The sequence below is a fragment of the Gorilla gorilla genome, chromosome 12 (genome assembly GCF_029281585.2).
Source record: "Gorilla gorilla gorilla isolate KB3781 chromosome 12, NHGRI_mGorGor1-v2.1_pri, whole genome shotgun sequence".
Classification (NCBI taxonomy): Eukaryota; Metazoa; Chordata; class Mammalia; order Primates; family Hominidae; genus Gorilla; species Gorilla gorilla.
In genome coordinates this window covers 53,047,928-53,070,302 of record NC_073236.2, presented here as the reverse complement: position 1 = coordinate 53,070,302, position 22,375 = coordinate 53,047,928, and the positions used below count along the sequence as shown (strand labels likewise).

The 22,375-nt window shown below is 40.6% G+C and overlaps 1 protein-coding gene across 1 annotated transcript in view; it reads left to right on the top strand.

The window, feature by feature from the left end:
• RMND5A (required for meiotic nuclear division 5 homolog A) overlaps positions 1-18,848 on the top strand; it is a 57,772-nt gene extending 38,924 nt beyond the window's left edge. Inside the window, exons 5-9 of the mRNA XM_031007765.3 lie at positions 5,834-6,000; positions 6,667-6,832; positions 10,834-10,936; positions 12,372-12,526; positions 14,156-18,848. Of these exons, the coding sequence (XP_030863625.1) occupies positions 5,834-6,000; positions 6,667-6,832; positions 10,834-10,936; positions 12,372-12,526; positions 14,156-14,219 (655 nt within the window). The 3' untranslated portion in view covers positions 14,220-18,848. The remainder of the gene's footprint in view (positions 1-5,833; positions 6,001-6,666; positions 6,833-10,833; positions 10,937-12,371; positions 12,527-14,155) is intronic.
• The last annotated feature ends 3,527 nt before the right edge of the window (positions 18,849-22,375 follow it).

Sequence of the window (22,375 nt, the reverse complement as noted above, 5' to 3'; positions counted from 1 at the left end):
GAAGGTGAAATCTTGTATTTATTTTTGGAATGATGTAGAAATTCTAAATATGGAGGTAACTGTGTGCCAAGTCTTTTCACAGGCCTGACAATTAAGATGATTAATGCTAATGTTTCTGCTGGGTAATTGTATAGATGTGGATTGCTTCTAACTTAGTCTTCTCATAAGTAATATTGTTTTGGGGTTTGTTGGTGGAAAGGCCCCAAAAGGCTCTTCATCAGAAGAATGTAGTGGCAGTACACAGAGATCAGTGTAACACTGTTGATCTTACTGTCATTTTTGGGGTTCAGTGTTTCTCTAAATGGAGTAATTCCAAAGGTGACAGTGTTCTCGTGGTCCACGCTGGAAATTTGGGATCAGAATTTTTTTAAAAAAATTATAGAGTTAATAATTTCACTGCATTTTTAGTTTGCTTGCCCCCCCGCCCCCCACCATCTCTACTAAAAATACAAAATTTGCCAGGCGCGGTGGTGAGTACCTGTAACCCCAGCTACTTGGGAGGCTGAGGCAGAAGAATCACTTGAACCCGGGAGGCAGAGGTTGCAGTGAGCCGAGATCACGCCACTGTACTCCAGCCTGGGCAACAGAATGAGACTCTGTCTCAAAAATAAAAACAAAAACGTGGGGAGGAAGGAAGGGGGAGGGGCAGGGGCAGGGGCAGGAATCATTTTAGTGAGAAATAGAAAACTAATTTCGTTTTCTTTGTAATTCTTTAAGATTTATGAGAATGGGCCACAGACACCCTGACTTGCTCAGGTTCTCAAACTTTGTCTTTCCTCATTATATCAGTCTGGAACTTCTTTGTCTTTATAAAGTAACCTCTTACCACGGAGATCTCTGTGTCCTTTCTCTCCTGTTTGTATTCTTTTTTTTTTTTTTTGAGATGGAGTTTCACTCTTGTTGCCCAGGCTGGAGTGCAATGGCACAATCTTGGCTCACCACAACCTCTGCCTCCCGGGTTCAAGTGATTCTCCTGCCTCAGCCTCCTGAGTAGCTGGGATTACAGGCATGCGCCACCACACCCGACTAATTTTGTATTTTCAGTAGAGATGGGGTTTCTCCATGTTCATCAGGCTGGCCTCAAACTCCCAGCATCAGGTGATCCACCCACTTCGGCCTCCCAAAGTGCTGGGATTACAGGCCTGAGCCACTGCACCCAGCCGTTGTATTCTTTACTGAACCTATGGGCAGTCTTTGCAGGTTTCTAACATACATAAATTTGTTTTTACCACAGTTTAGTTAAATAACACCTGGCTGCCAACAACACAGTTCAGATTTCAGTCACCATGATGTATTAACTGTGAGCAAATGTATAAAATACAGACTTCTCTGCCAGCTCTTCAGTCTACACATCTGGACATAACAGGAGCATCATGGTCATGACCAGTTTTGTCACTTCGCTCTTGATCACTGCACATCTACTGTCAGTTACTCTCAGGCAACAGCTGTGTGGGTTGTGTCACCTCCTTAACTCCCAGGGATAAACCCACGTGACATTTTACAAAAATGGATAATTGGAAGACGGACTTGGCAACAAGAAAAATCTGTAGAAGTGAAATTGAATGTGATTAGAAAGATTTGAAAAGGACAACAGCAAGATGAAGCTAGGGCAAGACCTAAGCCTACAGGAAGCTAATGGTACAAAGCATATTGGAAAAGTCCTGTCACTATAAAGACCAGGGTAAAGTCACTTCACCATCTTTTGACTTATATTGCACTAGAATAGAAAGATGCTTGTGGTTTAGATGGAACATTTACTTCTACTTTGGATTGAGAGAGAGAAGTTTGTGTGTGTGTGTGTGTGTGTGTGTGTGTGTGTGTGTGTGTGTGAATCAGTTTGGCTACTATTCGGGCCAAATTGATAATAGTTGCCTTATTGAAAGAAGATGGTAATTACAAGGATATTGAAGAACTTCACAGCCAGTAAAAGATGCTTTTATCATGTTCAGAAGTTGTGAATTGACTAATGTTAAGCTGTCTGAGGAAGCTGCTATTGTGAGTAAGGATGCTGCTGTGAAATTTGTACTCAGATTTCAAGGATTCATTAAGGCAGATGTTAACAGTGATCATCACAGAAGGCAACTCTTGATACCAGAGCTTAGCAAGAGGCATAGAATAGTGAAGAATAGTGAATAGAGTTAAAAATAGATTGACTTTCTTATTAGGAGGCAGCTGCGGAGAGTGACTTTGAATAAAACCTATGCTTATTTGGCCAGTTAACTGTGGCCAGGGAATTGAGGTCAAGAAAATACAAATGTGGGTTTCTGGGTACCATCCTGGAGGTATAAGAGAGAGGTCCTATCATGTCAGGTGAGGATTTCACCTTAATTGCTTACATGTGCTTCAATGTTTGGGAGAGTTAAAAGTGGGGTATCTCATCCTTGGTTTAGAAAATGACATTTTGCCAGGGAGGGAGAAGCTTGGAAGTCCCTTGCCTTGTACAATTTAGTATTAATATAGTATTAAGAAGTTAAATGAGGACAGTATTGTTTCAGAATAGGATGCAAAGAAATACGACTTTTAAGAAATTTGAAAACTTGTATTCTATGAATTTGGGTTTTGTGTTGTCCTCTCCTCCTCCCAGTTCCTTTTTGTAAAGGTATCTACTTACTTTTCTAAATATTTCTTGGCAAGGAGGGGGGAGGAATTAAGCAATGCTAGTTTTTTTCTTATTTCATAGCCTTGTTTATAGCAAAATTTGAAACTGTGCAAACATAAATTTAGTACATTAAAAATTATATTTGTCTAAATAAATGCCTTTCCAGGTTAAGTGGTGTACAGGTGTTTATAGCTTATAAAGCTTAAATTGATAATGCATAACTTTCAGGAAAAGTAATTTATAATTACTCTATAGGCCTGTTCATTTAAAAAAAGGAAGTTAAGAAATTTTACTTTTACATTAGCTTAAAAAGTTACTGCCTTTTAAAGTATAAAATTAATACATGCTCATTACAGAAAACCTGGAAAATATAGGACAGCATAGACTGTTATAGAAATCACTGTAATATGGACTGCTGGTCAGCTGGTATTGATTGGTGTGTCTTCCTGGTGGTTTCAGACCCCTGGTGCTGATCTAAGAGTTGGTGCCTTGTTCCAATTAGTCATGGCCCATGGTATAGCAGTTGATAAATAATGCTTGAAATCCCAGAGTCATTACTGCTAAACATTCTGGTGTCTAAAAATTACTTTTAAAAATGTATCACACTTTTGGCCGGGCATGGTGGCTCACGCCTGTAATCCCAGCACTTTGGGAGGCCAAGGTGGGTGGATCACCTGAGGCCAGGAGTTCAAGACCAGCCTGGCCAACATGGTGAGACCCTGTCTCTACTAAAAATGCAAAAATGAGCTGGATGCAGAGGTGCATGCTTGTAGTCCCACCTACTTGGGAGGCCGAGGCAGGAGAATGGCTTGAACCTGGGAGGCGAAGGTTGCAGTGAGCTGAGATCTTGCCACTGCACTCCAGCCTGGGCAACAGAGTGAAACTCTGTCTCAAAAAAAAAAATTTATATATATATATATATATATATATATATATATATATCACATATATATATCACACTTTCAAGCTGAGCACAATTGCTCACACCTGTAATCCCAGCACTTTGGGAGGCCAAGGCGGGAGGATGGCTTGAGCCCAGAAGTTCGAGACCAGCCTGGGCAACATGGTGAAACCTTGTCTCTACAAAAAAATACAAAACAGCTGGGTGCGGTGGCATGCACCTGTGGTGCCAGCTACTTGGGAAGCTGAGGCGGGAGAATCGCTTGAGCCTGGGAGGCGGAGGTTGCAGTGGTGAGCTGAGACTTCACCACTGCTCTGCAGCCTGGGCGACGAAAGTGAAACCCTTTCTCAAAAATAAAAGTAAAAAATAGAAAATCACACTTTCCTCCCATTTAACACTATATCATAAACATATTCCTATGAAAATGAGATTTTTTGTGAATTGTCTATTTATGAATTTTTCGTTTTTTTATTGACTTTTTTAAAATTAAAATTGTAGTTACTCTATTAGCTCCAGTCTTTGACTTTACAAGCCCTTACACATACATCTCATATCAGAAAGAGAAAAAAGAAAAATCTTACTGCCTTTCCTTACTTGCTAGTAGGAAAACATACTCATGCTTATATGATTGAAGGGGTGTATAAACTTTTGGAAAGTGATCTAATTTAAATGCACTACTTGGAACTGGAAATCCGTAAGGTGCCTGGCAGACTAGAGACTGCAAAAAGCACAGGGCTGTTGGTACTGTTGATTGATGTGGGGCATTCACGAAAGACCACTGCCAGAAGTATTTTGCTGGTTGGCCAGGCACGGAAGCTCGCACCTGTAACCGCAGCACTTTGGGAAGCTGAGGCGGGAGGATCACTTGAGCCCAGGAGTTCAAAATCAGCCTGGGCAACATAGTGTTTACAAAAACAATTTTTAAAAAAATTAGCCAGGAATGGCAGCATACACCTGTGGTCCTAGCTACTTCAGAGACTGAGGTAGGAGGATCACTTGAGCCCAAGAGGCTGAGGCTGCAGTGAGCCATGATTACACTACTGCACTGAAGCCTGGGTGGCAGAGTGAGACCCCGTCTCAAAAAAAAAAAAAAAAAGTACATTATTGTCAGCAGGTTTACCTGACTTGGTGTTACCACTTGACTGCATCATTTTAGTGCCAGGCAAGGAACCAAGGCTTACAAATTTAGGTAAATATTTCCAAGATCCAGATGATTAATATTTTTAAAAATCACTTTGACTTTGAAGTCAAAGAAGCCTCATGATTTGACTGTAAGGTGTGAATACATCAGCAAGTTAATTAGAATGTTTATATGCTTGTGCAGCCCTTTCTGGGAAGGTTAGGACCCAGTAAAAGTGCAGCTCTGTGAAGTCCAATCTCAATCAGCAAATTCATTATAAATAATTTGAAAGGTTTTACTCTTGTGGTTTATGGAGTTACTGAGATTTTATATTCTTACCCAGTTCAGATTCTAGTGGTCTTTGGTGAATTAGGTTAGGTGGGGAGTATTTGTCTAACTGATGGTCAAATTAAATAATATAATGCTAACAGCTTCTATATATTAATATATTTAGAGAAATAAAGTACTATTTCCTTATTGCCTTATTGCAAAATTTGATTTTAACAGCTGGCTATATACTTTCCTGCCTTTGCCCTCACCTGACTTGGTAGTTCCAGTTCAAGATTGGTTATTCCAACTGTTCTATAGAAGGCTGAGGGGCTGTATTTTGGCTCATTTAAAATTGAATCTTATTTTTTCCCTTATTAGAACTATGTTTGTACAAATCATTTTGCACAGTAAGATTTACTGTATGATACTTGTCTAGCTTTCTCTTCCTGATCAGATTGAAAGCACCTTGAGGGGAAATAATGGTATTTACTGTTTTTAATCACAAAGTGAACAAAATCTTGCAACTATTGAAAGTTTAAAAGTATAGTTCCCTTTCAGGATCTTGGATTCATGCTTGTATATATTAGGCCAGTTTTGTAGGAAAAGAGCAGTGGATCTAGGCAATTTAATTGTGAATCTCATGGCTGACACCGCTTCAAAGTGTGGTCCTATGCAAGTTCAGATGCATCATGTGACACATGAGAGTCATTCTAGTGATTGTCTATCTTAATGCTTTTTCTTTCACTGGCTGAAGGGCCTCTGCAGGTGTAGTTTTTGGTGGTTACTTTCCTGACAAAGGTCTGGGCCCTAGGGATTGATGTTACCATAGACATCCACAAGATGGCAGACCAAGCCCCTTTTTTGTTTTACTGGGTTTCAAATAGTTTTTAAGACACCTTGCTTATGCTTTTGATTCTTAAAGTCTTTTTTGCCTTTTCTTTAGGTGGGCAGTGTCAAACCGGGAAATGCTTATAGCTCAAAACAGCTCCTTGGAATTTAAGCTACACAGACTGTATTTTATTAGCTTGTTAATGGGTGGAACCACAAATCAGCGAGAGGCATTACAATATGCTAAAAATTTTCAGCCATTTGCCCTAAATCATCAAAAAGGTGAGTGTAGAGTCAGATGTTATTAATGTTTGAAACAGGGCTATAGCCACCACTGTAACTTAACAGTTCTTAACTAGAGCTAATACCTGTTTGCCAGTAAACAGTTGTAGTTGATAATCACTTACAGGAAAAGTTCTGACTGGCTCTAGAACAAAAACAAAAATATTAAAGCCTCTTAGAAGTCAGAGATGTTGCAGATTTTGGAATTCCATATTAAACTGAGAGGAGATCTGAGAAAGAGCAAGGTGTGCACTTGCTCTTTTCCACCCCCACCTGGCTGTATGCTGCTGCTCTTGCCACAGCAAAGTGTCAGAGAGCCAAGGTGGCAACTGTCAACCCCACGAAACTGTGTAGGAAACATTAACTCTGCAGTCAGAGATAATGTGATGACATAATTGTTACTTCTCTAGGTAATGGTAATTATACTATGCTGTAGAGAAGAATTTAAATTATAAGTTCAGTATTTTCACTGCTTTCCTTTTCTTCCCTTTTCTCTCCATGCTGTTTAATTTAGGATGAAGGAAGAAACCAAGCTTAAGGACCAGAATTTTAAAAGACCTGTTAATACATTATTTTAGGCTGTATCAGTATGGGTGGGGGTATTCTTGCTTTTCGCAGCTTATTACTGCAAGCAAACTAATGCTTTCTTGCTGGTGCTTTTTTTAGACATTCAGGTTTTGATGGGAAGCCTTGTGTACCTGAGACAAGGGATTGAGAACTCACCATATGTTCACCTACTTGATGCAAACCAGTGGGCTGATATCTGTGACATCTTTACACGGGATGCTTGTGCCCTCCTGGGGCTCTCCGTGGAGTCCCCTCTCAGTGTCAGGTATGGAAATTAGCCCTGTCTGTTATTGAAGTATGCACTGCATTATCACCTTCCCTTAACTTGTTTGGTTCTTGATGTTTAAAGCCAAAATAACTTTTGTCTTTCCAAAGAAGAGTGCAATTGGTATTTCAAAAGATACCACAATTGGCAGTGATGCTGTTTTAGAGAAGCAGTTTTGAAAGTGTGGTGTATGAACCTCACAGGATCCTGAGAGCCTTTTCCACTGTATTGACACTAGTACAGATGGTCCAGAAACAGTGGTGGACTAAACTGCGAGAGCCTTAGCACAAGTTGGCGCGGTGGTACAAACTCCACAAATACTTGCTGGATTCCTCACCACCACACACTTGCAGTTTAAGAAATGCTAGTTTTACTTAACCACGCCTGTAATCCCAGCATTTTAGGAGGCCTAGGAGGGTGGATCACAAGATCAGGAGTTTGAGACCAGCCTGGCCAACATAGTGAAACCCCGTCTCTACTAAAAACACAAAAAATTAGCTGGACGTGGTGGCGGGTGCCTTTAATCCCAGCTAGTCGGGAAGCCGAGGCAGAAGAATCGCTTGAACCCAGGAGGCGGAGGTTGCTGTGAGTCGAGATTGCGCCATTGCACTCCAGCCCGTGCAACAGTGCAAGACTGTCTCAAAAAAAGAAAAAAAGAAAAGAAAAGAAAAAAAGAATATTCTTGGCCTGTTGTGGTGGCTCACATCTGTAATTCCAGCACTTTGGGAGGCTGAGGTGGGGGGATCTCTTGAGGCCAGGAATTCGAGACCCACCTGGGTAACACAGCTAGACTCCATTTCTACAAAAAACTTTTTTAAAAAAGGATGTTCTTGGTGAAACATTAAAATTATTAGTTTTATTAAATCTTGACCTTTCAGTACACATCATCTTAATAATTTGTATGACAAAATAGGAAATCCACATAAAGCACTTCAGTTTCATGTCAAAGTATGGTAATTGTCTTGAGAAAAAGTATGTTGTTTTGAGTTATGAGCTAGCTAGTCACTTTTTTTCATGGAATACTTTTTTTGTTTGTTACTTGTTTTTTTCTTGCTTTTTTGAGATGGAGTCTCCCTCTGTCCCCTGGCTGGAGTGTAGTGGCGCAATCTCAGCTCACTGCAGCCTCCACCTCTTGGGTTCAAGCGATTCTCCTGCCTCAGCCTCTGGAGTAGCTGGGATTACAGGCGCCTGCCACCACGCCCAGCTAATTTTTGTATTTTTAGTAGAGACAAGGTTTCATCATGTTGGCCATGCTGGTCTCGAATTCCTGACCTCAGGCGATCCACTGCCTCGGCCTCCCAAGGTGCTGGGTTTATAGGCGTGAGCCACCGCACCAGCCTTGGAATAGTTTTTACTTGGAAGAATCATTAACATAGTTACTCACACTCAGGTTTTTGGCAGTCTTTTTTTTTTTTTTTTTTTTTTTTTGTCTTTTTTCTTAAAATTTTAAGACAGTCTTGCTATGTTGTTCAGGTTGGACTCAAACTCCTGGGCTCAAGTGATTCTCCTGCCTCAGGCTCCTGAGTAGCTGGGAGTACAGTTGTGTGCCACATCACCCAGCCATTTTTTTAAGTGAATGAAGCAAGCCTGTCACATTTGAAAGGTCTTAATTAAGTATGATTTTACAAAAGCATGCATGAGTAAAAGAGTCATTCAAAGTACAAGACAGACAAATGGATTTTAATGTAGCAGGGTACAAAAAGTTTAATGGTAAAGTTTCAGATTCTGCTCTGCAGCGAACCTTTAGAAAACTACTACCTGTTTTGGCCAAAACTATGAAAAGTCAGTTTTCGTGTGGTATTAAGGAGGAGTATCCACAATGATCCAAAGTGATCAAAGTAGTACTACACATATGTGTGAAACAAGGTTTTTTTTCATTTACCTCAACCAGAAGAACGTATCACAATAGATTTAATGCAGAGTAAACTATAAGAATCCAGCTGTCTTTCTGTTAAGGTAGGCATTCAGGAGAGTTGTGAGAGTTCGGAACAGTGCCACTCTTCTCACACATATATTTTTGTTTTGGAAACTGTAGTTATTTTTTTATAAGAATGTTTGCAATAATGGCATGGTATTTTATTTTTACATGAACTAATCGGCACCTTTTACCTTTCTCATTTTAATTTCTAATGTATTAAAGATATAATCCACAAAAAGAAAAGCTCTTTGAGATCCTTAATACTTAAGCATATAAAGGGGTCCTGAAACCAAAACATTTTAAGAAACTGTTGTAAGAAAATAACTCTTTTTTAGCTCTTCTATTCATTTAATTCCACAAATGTTTTGCATACCTGCTATGTGCCAGGCACTGTGGGCACTGTGTTGGATATGAAGATGAATAAGGTGCATTCCACAGGGTGCTCCATCCTAGCGTAGGAGTGGACAGATGCAATTAGCAATAATGTGAGGCGCTGATGCCATCAAGTTTTCTGAGGAAGACTCTAAAGTGGGAATGTACATGCAGAAAGTTTACTGACATCAGCGCCTGTGGGAGAATGAAAACAGCAGGATTGGGCAGAGAGGAAAGCTGGACTGTATTAGAGTGGCAACAAGGTGTCTCCCATCCGTGAGGAGCTCTGGAGCTGCTGTGGGCCCGTGGAGTTGTCCCAAATTGGGCCTATAGGGCTGGGCTTTTGTACCCTCACATGGAGCAATTGCTGGATGTGACTCTGGTCAGATGACTCTCTTCAACTGAGGACAGTCCTGAAGAGACGGACACAGCTGAGAGTTGGCTGCCAACACTTCCAGATCTGAGAAATGAGTGCTTCCACCCTGGACAGGGGTGATCTGGGGATAAGAGGAACTATGCAAAAAAAATGTTTCAGGAGCAAGCATGTCATTTGACTGATAAGCTGAGCCCATTAAATCCAGTTGTTTTGTGCAATATAAAACCTTTTTTGGCACTAATGTAAGATTATTATGAAATTCTTTATATTTTACTTTTTGAAACAGGGTCTCATTCTGTTGCCCAGGTTGGAGTGCAGTGGCACGATCGTGGCTCACTGCAGCCTCAACCTCCTGGCATCCTCCCACCTCAGCCTGCTCAGTAGCTGGGACTCTAGGCACATGCTACCATACCTGGCTAATGGCTAATTTTTATATCTTTTGTAGAGACGGGGGTCTCACTGTGTTTCCCAGGCTGGTCTCAAACTCCCAAACTTAAGTAATCCTCCCACCTTGGCCTACCAAAGTGCTGCAATTACAGGAGTGAGCCACCACCATCTGCTGTTATTAAATTCTCTAAAAACCTTATTCTCAATTCTGTACTTCTTTCCTGTGGATTGAAAATGGTGTGTAAATCAGCACCATCTGCAGACCACATTTTGAGTATCATTGTTCTAATTAGCGTATACCTTGGAGCACATTTTGTAAGAAAAATAAGTCTGGTGGTATATGGTCTGTAAGGAAGGGAATAGGAAAGGAAGTTATGTCTTGTATAGTGCTGAATGAAGAATTTTGTGCAAGAACATCTCTTTTTCCTTCAAACTCAGATGCTAAAACTACTGTATTTGGAAGAGTAGTAGTTCTTAATTCCTGCTCTTCATTTGAATTAATTGGTTCTCCAAAGCTGCTTTCTTTTTTAAAATGCATGTTTTAAAACTTTATTTTTCTATTTTCTGAGGAAGTAAGCTAAAGTTAAATTACCCTAGCAGATGAGTTTTTTTTTTTTAATGTTTGCATTGTTTAACCGCATTTACCCCCATATTGGTGAGGTTTATTTAGAAAATTTAGAGTTTTATTTTTTGTTTTGTTTTTTAACTGCGATTGGTTTTCAGTAACTTCAGGAAATATACCAGTGGGCCTGGGGAAGAAGGGGAGGGAAAACAAGTTATTTTTCTTCTAGTGAAATGGCTGGATTTACTTTCAGCAGAACAGAAAGCTCTCACCCTGTCCAGTGGCCAGGGTCTGCAGCACATAGAGTCTGGAGAAATTGATGTCTCCTTGGACCAAGCGGCCTGACCCCTGGCCTGGCACTGACGTTTCCTCTTCTGCTCTCCCAGTTTCTCAGCAGGTTGTGTGGCGCTGCCAGCTTTAATTAACATCAAAGCCGTGATTGAACAGAGGCAGTGTACTGGAGTTTGGAACCAGAAAGATGAATTACCTGTGAGTTCCATTTTCTATTGGCTATTTACTTTTACTGCCATTAGAAGAATATGGCATCTTTAAATGTTCATCTTACCTTTTAACCAGGAAACATTGTAGCCATTTGACAGGAGTTCTTTTATGGATATATAAAAGATTAAACAATACAAATGAAGAGCCTAGTACATTTTGGGGACCCTGGAGGAGGAGTATTATAATTTTGACTTGAAGTGCCTTTGAAAGCTGGTGAAGGGGGAAACATCAGAAGTGGGGAGGGCTGTACATACAGTAGCATGCAGTGTGTTCTGCAGTGCAGTTCACAAACCACTCCTGTGATTGTTTTTCTAATATAAACGCAAATTTAATTGGTTTTACTTTTGTCTTAACTATTGCTGTCGATAAGATCATGAGTTTGTGCTGGTTACATTTGCCAATAGAATAAGTATAGAGCTCTTAAAGGTCGTAACACCTGCAGTCATCAGTGGGTCTCTAGTACTGTATTTCTACTGCTCTCATGGAAAGGACCATGGTTTTAAACATCAGCACGATCACTTACCAACTCTAGAACTTCTCTAAGCAGTAGTGTATTCATCTCTAAGACAAGGACCAGCTTTCTCTTTATGGGGCTGCTGAAGGCTAGAGATAACATAAGGATGCTTAGAATAAGACGGGATACATGGTAGGCACTCAAATTGTGGCTGCCATGGTGCAGTTATGATGTGAAGTGGCGAAGGTCATTGTATGTATGTTTCCACCAGGTCTCTGACAGGCACTGAGGCTCTGGCCTGGAATTGTCGTTCCTGTCGTGATTGTGTCACAGACCCTGAAAAGCTAACATACGCATTTGTTTTTTTGCCCGTTTTATACCACACCTGTACACAGGTTTATTTGCAGTTACCTTGTTCTTCCAGCAGGTAACCCTGTCAGTTGGTTGCCCCAGCTTCTCCTCAAAGATCTTTTCTGATTAAAAGCACAGGTGCAGTCCTGGTCCTGAGTGTGGTCAGGACACAAGTAGCACTCCTGCTCTACTGCTGCTAACTTGAACAAGTGAAAAGAACTTGAGCCTTCACTTGTTTTGTGAAGGCAGGTGCCTGGCATCTGGCAGTTTCCCATTTATGTTGTAAGCATCTCTGACATGCACTAAGAGCAGACTGAAATCTGAATTCACCTAAAGACTGTGTGTCAAGCCAGTAAAGCCATTAGAGGTGGTGATCAGGTCATTTTTTGTCAGACTTGTTTTTACACTTTGTCAGCTTTCTTGAAAATAATCTTGAAGGCTAATTTAACACTTTGAATCACTAAGACTGTCCATCTGAGTTAGAAGAGTGCTATAGAAAGTTACATTCAGGTGAATAGATCTGATCAATGTTCTTTGCTGCACAGTGTATATTACCATGTGGATGGTTTTGTGAAATATGACTTCAGCTTTTTTACTTTTTTTTTTTTTTTTTAACAGATTGAAGTGGACCTTGGTAAAAAGTGCTGGTATCACTCTATATTTGCCTGCCCCATTCTTCGTCAGCAAACAACAGATAACAATCCACCCATGAAATTGGTCTGTGGTCATATTATATCAAGAGATGCCCTGAATAAAATGTTTAATGGTAGCAAGTAAGTGTCTGACTTTTAAAAAATGTTAGCAAATAAATTTCGTTTTGGAACTTGGTCGGAGGATAAGAAGTGATGAGGATTAAAAAAATGTAGCTAGATTTAGAACTAAATAAATTTATTAACCTATTCATTTGGCAAAGTTGGTGGTATCTGATTTGAGTATTTTTAATGTGTCTATGGATTTGGTGATTAGATTTATAAGCATGTCTTTAACTTAACTTTTGGGGTAGGTGATAGATTTTCCCCTTTTTTATACAAATGGTCACATACTAAAAAATGTTCTATACTTTGCTGTTCTCACTTAGTGATGTGTTTTGGAGATCTTTTTCTGTGCTGCAGAAAGAGCCCTCATTTTTTTGTTAAAGCTGCATTATATTCTACTGTATAGAAATATGATTGGGTAGCCAGTTCCCTATTGATGAACATTTGTTTCTCTAAACAGTGCTAAGTGAAGGCCAGGTGTGGTGGCTTATGCCTGTAATCCCAGCACTGTGGGAGGCCGAGGCAGGCGGATCACGAGGTCAGGAGATTGAGACCATCCTGGCTAACACGGTGAAATCCCGCCTCTACTAAAAATACAAAAACAAAAAATTAGCCGGGTGTGGTGGCAGACACCTGTAGTCCCAGTTACTCAGGAGGCTGAGGCAGGAGAAGGGCATGAACCCGAGAGGCGGAGCTTGCAGGGAGCCAAGATTGTGCCACTGCACTCCAGCCTGGGCGACAGAGCAAGACTCCATCTCAAAAAACAAAAACAAAAAACAAAACAAAAAAACATAGTGCTAAGTGAATTATCTATACCTGATACATAAATTCCTAGAACTGAAATTGCTGGTTCAAAGGATATATGCATTTGTAATTTATTTTAGTTAGTGAGCTCAGCTTTTTTTTTTTTTTTGCGATTGAGTCTCACTCCATCATTCAGGCTGGAGTGCAGTGGTGCTGTCTCAGCTCACTGCAACCTCTGCCTCCTGGGTTCAAGCAATTTTCATGCCTCAGCTTCCTGAGTAGCTGGAATTACAGACGCACACCACCACGCTTGGCTGATTTTTGTATTTTTAGTAGAGACAGGGTTTCGCCATGTTGCTCAGGCTGTTCTCAAACTCCTGAGCTCAAGCATCCACCCACCTCAGCCTCCCAGGTGTGAGCCACCTTGCCCGGCCAAAGTTGTTGATCTTAGTTCAGGCTGTACTGGTTTCATGTGTCACTGTGAGGCATGTGGGCCGTTCTTGGTGTGGGCTTGTAGCTGCCATCAGATTTGCTGCCCTTGAATGGATTGTGTGACCAGTACATTTGAAATTCATTTAAAGACTGATGCAACCTAAACCTCTGGGAAAGAGAAATTGAATTTATTTTCGAAACCCCAAAAACAATTTCCAGAAAAGTTACCTTTGTTTTGTTTAAGAAACAATTTAGGATCTGGCATGGGTGGTATGTATTTGTGACCCTTCAAATCTTGGCAGTTATATTAAGGGAAAGCATAGTTCATCCTCAAAGCAAAATACAAACAGACTTGTTTTTGTGTGTCTTATATGTGTGTATAATTGTTAAAGATACTCTATAACTAGATAAAAATTGAATACACAGTACTGAGCCTGCTCCTTCACTCAGTGTTTTCTTCTTTGTCTTTAGATTAAAATGTCCCTACTGTCCAATGGAACAAAGTCCAGGAGATGCCAAACAGATATTTTTCTGAAGAGATAACTTTAGTTTGCAATTTGTAAGTGAAACTGAATCGTGGGTGCATTTCAGAAGAGAACGTTCCATATAATGCAGCTAACCAAGGACTCCTGTGTTTCTATAAGCTAATGCTCCAGAAACTTTGCCAACCTGTTAGTGTACACACACTGAGGGGAGTGCTCCCGGTGAATATTATCATAGGGCTTTATTATATTCTTGGTCTTCATTTCTGATCAAGTAAATACACCAGCAGTTGTCATTCAATGCAGGTTTTTGTACTTAATTATATGGTGATTTTTTTACTTTTTAAGAGCAGAAACGGAAATTGACCTCCCCGCCATGTGTTTAATATTTCTCCTGCTTTTACTTTTGTCATTTTCTTGATAATCGTAAGCCTTGAGAGTGGTTGTGAAAAAGTTTTATTTCCTGTTATGTATACATAATTAAATGAAAATTCTTCAGAAAAAGTTTGATAAATTGAATTGTGGTTATGAAACTAATTTGCATTTTTATTTGCTTAAGAAAGAAAGCTGTGATAGATTCCAGATATGCTTTTTGATGTTTTCCTCTGCTCCAGCTCCAAGAAGTCAGCACACCTGCATTTTAGCTCTGCATGCAGCCCCAGCAGGCTGCGTGTTTAAGAATTTCATTGTTTAACCGGCTGGTGTGAGAAGTCTTCCGTTAGCATAGAGTGGAAGGAGTACTATTGTTTGGTTGGGTTTTTGTTTGTTTGTTTGTTTTTTGTTTTTGCTTTTATTGCCAAGAGGTGCTTGTTTTAAAAGTATGTTTAATAAAATGAAATTCTAAAGTTAGAAGTGTTCTTAAGTTGATATTTACTCTCTTGGTCTTGGTAGCCCTATTATATCATTGCAGACACAGTGTTGTGCATGTGTGTATTGTATATGTGCACCAGCATCAAACATTGTGTATCTGGAAGGAAAGCAGCATGTTCCAGTTCTAAAATGCAGTTACCAGACCCATCACTTTAAATCCTTAAAGTTAGAAGCTAGCAAATTTTCTGTAGTGCAGAACGTTTATTGCTGTTTTTGTGTTTGAATCGTATAATGTTTGATGCCTCTCTTCTGCAAAGTGTATCATCTCATTGACTGTGAATCTGTATATTATTCTAATGGATACAGATAATGATCTTTTCTCTTGTGAGGTATCTTCATTTATGCACTGTCCAAAAATAGCCATGTGTAAGAGTCTTTCTGTATGACGAACCACATGGAAAAGACTTCTGTGGACATAATTCTGACCGAAACCCATGAAGTTACTTCAGTATAAGAAGAACGTTACACGGAAATCACCAAATATTTTGCAACTTTATTTCTTCTGACATGGAGTAAACATCAATAGGAATACTTTCAAAGAAAAGGAAAACACAGAAGCAAAGAGAAATGTGGCACTTCACATTTTAAACTACAGATGGACTTGGTTTGAGGGAGGGGGAATCACAGATTTGGTGCTAAGTTAATTAGAAACTGGCAGCGTTTTACAGTAGTACACCAGCCTGGATGTTTTTTCTCAAATGTTTACCTGGGAGAGCTGGGGTTTGTTTGTGAGGAGAAAGAGTACTGTGGAAAACCTCTGCTTGAGTACTATGTGGCCAGGCCTATGTGGATGGCTACTCCGTGCTGTGCGGCTTCACCAGCGGTTGGGATTGGCCCAGCTTGGAGTGCTTGTGTGGTCCAACCTCAGTCTGGCCCCATAGCGACTTTTGCCCCATGATTCTGCTTCACTGTTGGAATCCTCTTTGAAGTTCCCCCTCTCTTTGCTAAAGCAGTGAAGGAAGAGAACAGAGACAAACTCTTTGGACTATGAAAGAGAAGGTAGAGAATTCCAGGCAACAGTCTGACCAAGGGTGTAAACCAGTTTATTATATATATATTTTTCCTTTGAATTAAAAGCTAGAGTGTTGTATTTTTCTTTCTTTCTTTTTTTTCTTTTTTTTTTTTGCCCTTTTTCTCCTTAGGCCAAGTTTAGCTTATTCTCATCTTTCCACCCAAACACCTACACAACGTTTAGGCTTCCTGTAAGGTTTGAATGAGATAGATGTACTCTGAAGGCTGGTGGTAAATGTGTTTGATGACCAGACACTTCATACAGTCGGCTTGGGCCACTTTAAAGGACAAAAGCCAGAGCTCAGCTTTATCCCTCTCCCAGTGCTGGGAGCCAAAAAACTGTTGACGGTTTTTTGTGCAGCTCAAGAAAACTTTGAAAAGAACATGCTTTAACTGAAGCATTGGACTCTGCAGCTTTCTGTGTAAGGCCCGTGTACTCCCACTGGGCAGGGTGAGGACCAAAAATCTGAAACTCTTATGAATCTGACATATTATATGGAAATTATATCTTGTGACCGTCTTTAAGTGCATGGACTTAAAATTCATGAGAGACTAAATGTGAGGGAGAGGTGGATTTAAAGAGGCCAGACCTTAACCAAAGATGCTGAGATACAGCATTCTGTCCCCCCTACCCTAGAAACTCCATAAATGCTGTCACAACCCTATCATCGCTGATGCTTTCTGCATGTCAGCAGTCCAGGAGGATGCTTTTTGTCTCTTTTTGCCTCCACTTTACAAAAGATAATATGATAGAGGCAACGTTCATAACAGTCACATTTAATTATAATGTACATCAAAGACAGAATTTCAGAATGGTTTCTTAAATTTCCTTGGGAACCGTTTCCACATATCAGTTATAGACAAAGGCCATGGGACTATGCTAAACCAATAAAACCTTATTAGCAAATCTTTAGATTCTGACTTAGCCAGAGCATCTGAGTGTTCAAGTACAGTTTTACAGTGGCTAAGGTTGTCTCTTGATCTTTTTTCTCCGTTGTGTGATCACAGATGCTATTTCTGTTTTATTGGTGATTATACGAGACTTCTAATACATAAATGAACGGGTATTGGTGCCTCTTTATTTTAAAAATTTTGAAGAAAAGAGCCACCTCATATTCATAGGGTGTGTATTTTTTGAGTGTGTGAGCATTTAATTGAAAATAAGAAAGTTATGAAGTAAATCTTAACTTTTCTGTAGCAGCTAATGTATACAGAGACACTAAAACCCACACCACATTTTGTGGGAAATGAGGATCCTCTTTTGTCCTCTCCAGGTAGTCTCGCAGGTTATGCAGCTTAAGTTCAGTCTTCTTTATGCTGCGATTGATTTCCACCTCAGTGGCTTAGCCTTTGGGACAGTGGATACTGCAACAGCCAAGAACTCTTGGTTATCCGCACAAGCTGCTGGTAGACTACATTAGCCCTCTGGTTTTCCAGCTCAACCTCTGATAAAGTGGACTGAGAGCCACGCTGCTCAGTCTGTTTAGTCAGCCGACTCAGGTTATTTTCAGGGAAGGCATGGAGGCATAGTTTGGTTAGTTTCATCACTAGGATGTATAAGGTGACGACACAAACCAAATACCTTTCTTTCATCACTTAACTATACGTACTTTATCTCTGGTAACACTAGAATGCTGTGGTCTTGAGGGAATGTTAGCAAGGAACACATAGAAGATTTGGTGTTTCATAAGCCTGTCTAGGTGTGGCAGGTTTTGTGTGGTACACTGATGTTTACCATAAGCAGGTACAAGCTTCATGAACCGTTCTTAATGAACTATAATTGAATAGATACCAAAAATAGAACGACAAATGTATTTTAATAGCAGATGAGGCAGTTTTAGGATGAATTTTCCACGGTTGATTTTACTTCAAGACATAGCAAGAGAAACAAAATTTTGTTTTCAAGACATTTCCACTGCAGTTTCAAGCTGTAGTGGGCATATGCTTCATTTACTTCTAAAGAGGCAAAAGCAGCTGGAATTGGCTTACAGCACATGCTTTGTTTCATGTTATGGGTGAGGACCTACATACACTCTTACTTTAGCAGTCACTTAACCTTCTCCAGCAAGGCAGTTGTGGGGTTCACTAGGATTTAGTGCCTGATCTTTTTTTTGGGAAGGGGCGGGAATGAATGTGTTGGGGCTGGGAGGGAAGCAGAAGAAAATGGGAGTGTGAGTGAGTGTGCATGTGTCTGAAGTTCACCATTGCCCCCACCTGCACCTAGCAAGGAACAGGTGTTTGATGTATTTTGCTCATGACTGCAGTATGCATGTATTTTTTTCCTTCTCTGTGTTTTCTAAACTTACACTAAAGGATTCATCAAATCATCTTGTTCAGATGGCTCAGGATTGTATTTATTTTGCTTACCCCGTGCTCTTGGGTTCTATAGTATTTCTATAATTATGTAACGAGAATAGTGTTGCACTGTAATCTATCATATAGAGCTATATGTATGGAAAATTTTGATCAATTTTTTAAGAAATGTATCCTGTTTGCAAAGGCACAATAAAGTTGCATCTTATAGACTATAGGCAATAAAGCTAACAATAAACCTTATTTAACACAAACCACATCCATATCCTCTGTTCATTTGATTTTGGAAAAAGTCTAGCATATCCAGTAGTTTCAGGGAATTCATTTTAACTTTAAGAATTCTGATATATTTAATTTATAAATTTCGGACTGATATAATAGAGTTTTGGAAAACTAAGAAATGCTTTGTTAATGTGTGTATTCCTATGTAAAACACATGGCTTCTCCTGTGTATATTTTTAAAAATTAAAGAAATGCACATTTAAAAAGTGTTTTGTGGAACCAGTCTGTATAAATGTGCCAGGTGACAAAGGTATGAGGGAGGGATTAGGGAGGTGCTGACTGTTAGAAAATTGCTGTCTGTGTTTGCTAAGGGTCTGCATGTCAAGAATTTAAGAAAATATCTGTCCCCATCTTATTGTGTTTCTGTGCCACCAACAGTGAGAAGAGAAGGTGACTGAGCAGTGTCCCGAGTTGTTTTTTGTTGTTGTTTTGAGACAGACTCTCACTCTGTTGCCTGGGCTGGAGTGCAGTAGCCCAATCTCGGCTCACTGCAACCTCCACCTCCTGGGTCTAAGCGATTCTCGTGCCTCAGCCTCCCGGGTAGCTGGGATTAACAGGCATGTGCCACCATGCCCAGCTAATTTTTTTTTATTTTTAGTAGACAGTGTTTCGCCATGTTGGCCAGGCTGGTCTCGAACTCCTGACCCTCAAGTGATCTGCCCACCTCAGCCTCCCAAAGTGCTGGGATTACAGGCGTGAGCCACTGCACCTGGCTGAGTCCCTGAGTAGGGGATTGTTTTAATGTTTCCAGGCTGCTGCCCCCTCTCGCCCCTCCTGTGCACAGCGGGGACCCTGCCCTGTGTACTGACCAGAGTGGCAGTGAGTGTATGATTGGTAAAGTGGAGCCCGGAAACAGCTCGATGTCCAGGCTGCTGGAGGGGGTAGAACTTGTGCTGTCAGCATTACCAGGGAAGACCAGAAACTGAATTGCCTTGTCCTCTATGGCAGGCCAAGGTTGTAGAGACCAAGCACTTATTTGTACTCCTTTTGTATATTTTTTAAGAGAAAGACTTGGTGTTACCTGAGATTTTAGAATGTTTCTTACCTATGGAAACCCTTGTGGTCCCATCCAGTCAGGTTGGAGCTAGTGGCCCAGGTAGTATAGAAGAGGCCTGGCAGGCCAGGCCAAGGTCTCACCACCTTTCCCTCCAGCATTTGGGCTCCTCAGGACTCAAAGTGTGGTCCATGGACCAGCAGCATCAGCATCACCTGGGAGCCTGTGAGAAATGCAGAATCTCAGGCCTCAGCTCAACCCTGCTGAACCAAAGTCTGCATGGTCATGAGAAAACGGGCTTCTCTTACAAGGAGTGTCCTGGATGCTTCCTATTTCAGGAAGTATCCTCCCTCTTAAATGTGGCAGGTCAAGATCACACGTACTGAACAGAATTTACCGTTGAGGACCAAGGGTAAATCTGTTAGTCATCAAGAAAATTTAAATTTAGTGTGCTTTGAACTCTAGTTATTTTAAAAATCAGTGTATTTCTTTAAGCGTCTAGGTAATTGAGGGAGTACTGTATTTGCAGTATGGTAAAAAGCATTTTCCACCCCCTCCACCAAAACGGGGAAGGTGAGCGTCAAAGATGAAAAATAATTTTCATAATGACAAAATAAGGACTAAAAATGCATCTTTAAACAAAACAGCTTGATGCTTCTTACCCCCCAGCAGAGAAACTTGATAATAAACAATATCCCAGGAGAAAATAGGCTTTCTTAACTTTTCTTTTTCCTTCAGCACCCAGTAAGAAGCTTAATAGCATAACCCTGTGTACACAAAATTTAGAATTCTGAAACATTTTACAAAACAATATTTAGTGCTACAAATGTGTGATTTTATTTTTAATGCTCACCAAGACTGATTTGATTTTGTGACCTGCTAATGAGCCAGTTTTTAAAACCTTGCATGACGGGACAATGATGCAGTTGTCCACTTATCTACCAAACTTCTTTGAAATCTGTCAATATATCTATGATAGAAAGTACTTAAAAAAAAAAAAAACACTTTCCTTGTAGCAGTAGGGTGTTTCATACCCTTGTGTGAGCCTCCTATGCTAGCAAATGTGGCGATACATTCAATGTTAGAAGGCTTGTATAATCCAGAGCTACTAATTACTGAGCTCTCCTGTGTGCCAGGCAATGTTGCATTTATTTAGCTATACTTCCTTTCAGCTTAGAAAAGCACAAAGTGCTTCATGCTAAACATTGGCGTGTAAAGTAGAATCCTTTAATAAAAAGACGTGTACTTTAACATGTTGTGGTATGACATCTTAGCAGTCACTCATCTAACAGATTTTTTAAATTCCACTCTGCTGGGCACTGAGATGAAACAGCCTACAAACTGCTGGAAAGTACAGAAAAGTAGAGCCAAGGTCCTGTAATGAGGTTAATAACAAGAGGGTGTTGGAAGAGAAAGGAGAGCTGTAATCGTGTGTTTTTAAGGCCCACTCTAGCTACAACGGGATGAAGGGTGGTTGGGGAGGGGATAAGGCTAGAGCCAGGGAGGACAGTAGGTAGTTAAGGTCAATGTGAGTATTTATTGAGTATTGGTCTCGGGTACTCTTGGAGGTCTCGGATAGACTGGCGAATGAGGCAGACTTGTTCTCTAAGTGAGAATCAAGGTCATGAGGGAAATACAGGAAGGCAATGTGCTCATCACACAGTGCTCTGAACCTCCCATTATTTAGAGAAGCAGTATGATGTTCTTGTCTCAAGTGATAGTGGGCTTCCGTGCTCTAGCGTTTTAACTGTATTCCCACTTCTGTCTATTATCTATGTTTTCTAGAAGGATGAATTTCTAACTTCACCAGTCTCTTTATATTGCTCTCCTACACTGTGTGGGTTATGTAAAATTCTCCCAAATTCCACTTGGGGCTGGCCTTTTTACTCTATCTAAAGACATTTAGTGGCTGGGCACGGTGGCTTATGTCTGTAATCCCAGCACTTTGGGAGGCTGAGGTGGGGGGATCACTTGAGGTCAGGAGTTCGAGACCAGCCTGGCCAACATGGCGAAACACTGTCTCTACTAAAAAATACAAAACTTACCTGGGCACGGTGTTGTGCAGCTGTAGTCCCAGCTACTTGGGAGACTGAGGCAGGGGAATTGCATGAACCCGGGAGGTGGAGGTTGCAGTGAGCTGAAATTGGGCTACTGCACTCCAGCCTGGGCAACAGAGTGAGACTCTGTCTCTAAATAAATAAATAAATAAATAAATAAATAAATAATATATAAGACATTTAGCCACCGCTCAAGTGTTGGATCCATTCAAACGAAGGATTCTGGTGTGTCATTTCCTCTCTGAAGTAAAAATGTCCTCAGCATTCTTAGAAGACATGTCCTCAGCATTCAAGACCAAGCTCTCCCCTTCAGAATAGATTAGAAACACATTTTAGGTTTTCTTTCATTCTTAAGCACAAGACTATGCTGCCTTTAGTTATTTCAGATTAGTGAGCTAATCTGCCCTAAAGACGAATTTCACAAGGAATTATTAAGTTGTCTTGAAAACTTTCAAGGGTAGCTCAGGAAATATGGGGCTGAGGGCCTCTGTCCTTCCTAGGGTGTGCCGTTAGGACTAGGCTTAGTGGCAGGTGTGGAGTAGGTAGCATGGGGTTTGTATGGTGGCTTCACGACCATCAGGGTCCGAGACTCCTTTCTGCTCCGTGGCCTTAACATACGACCTCAAATTTACCCTTGTCTAATCCTAGTTGTGTTCCAGGCAGGAAGGAAGAGGAAGTGAGT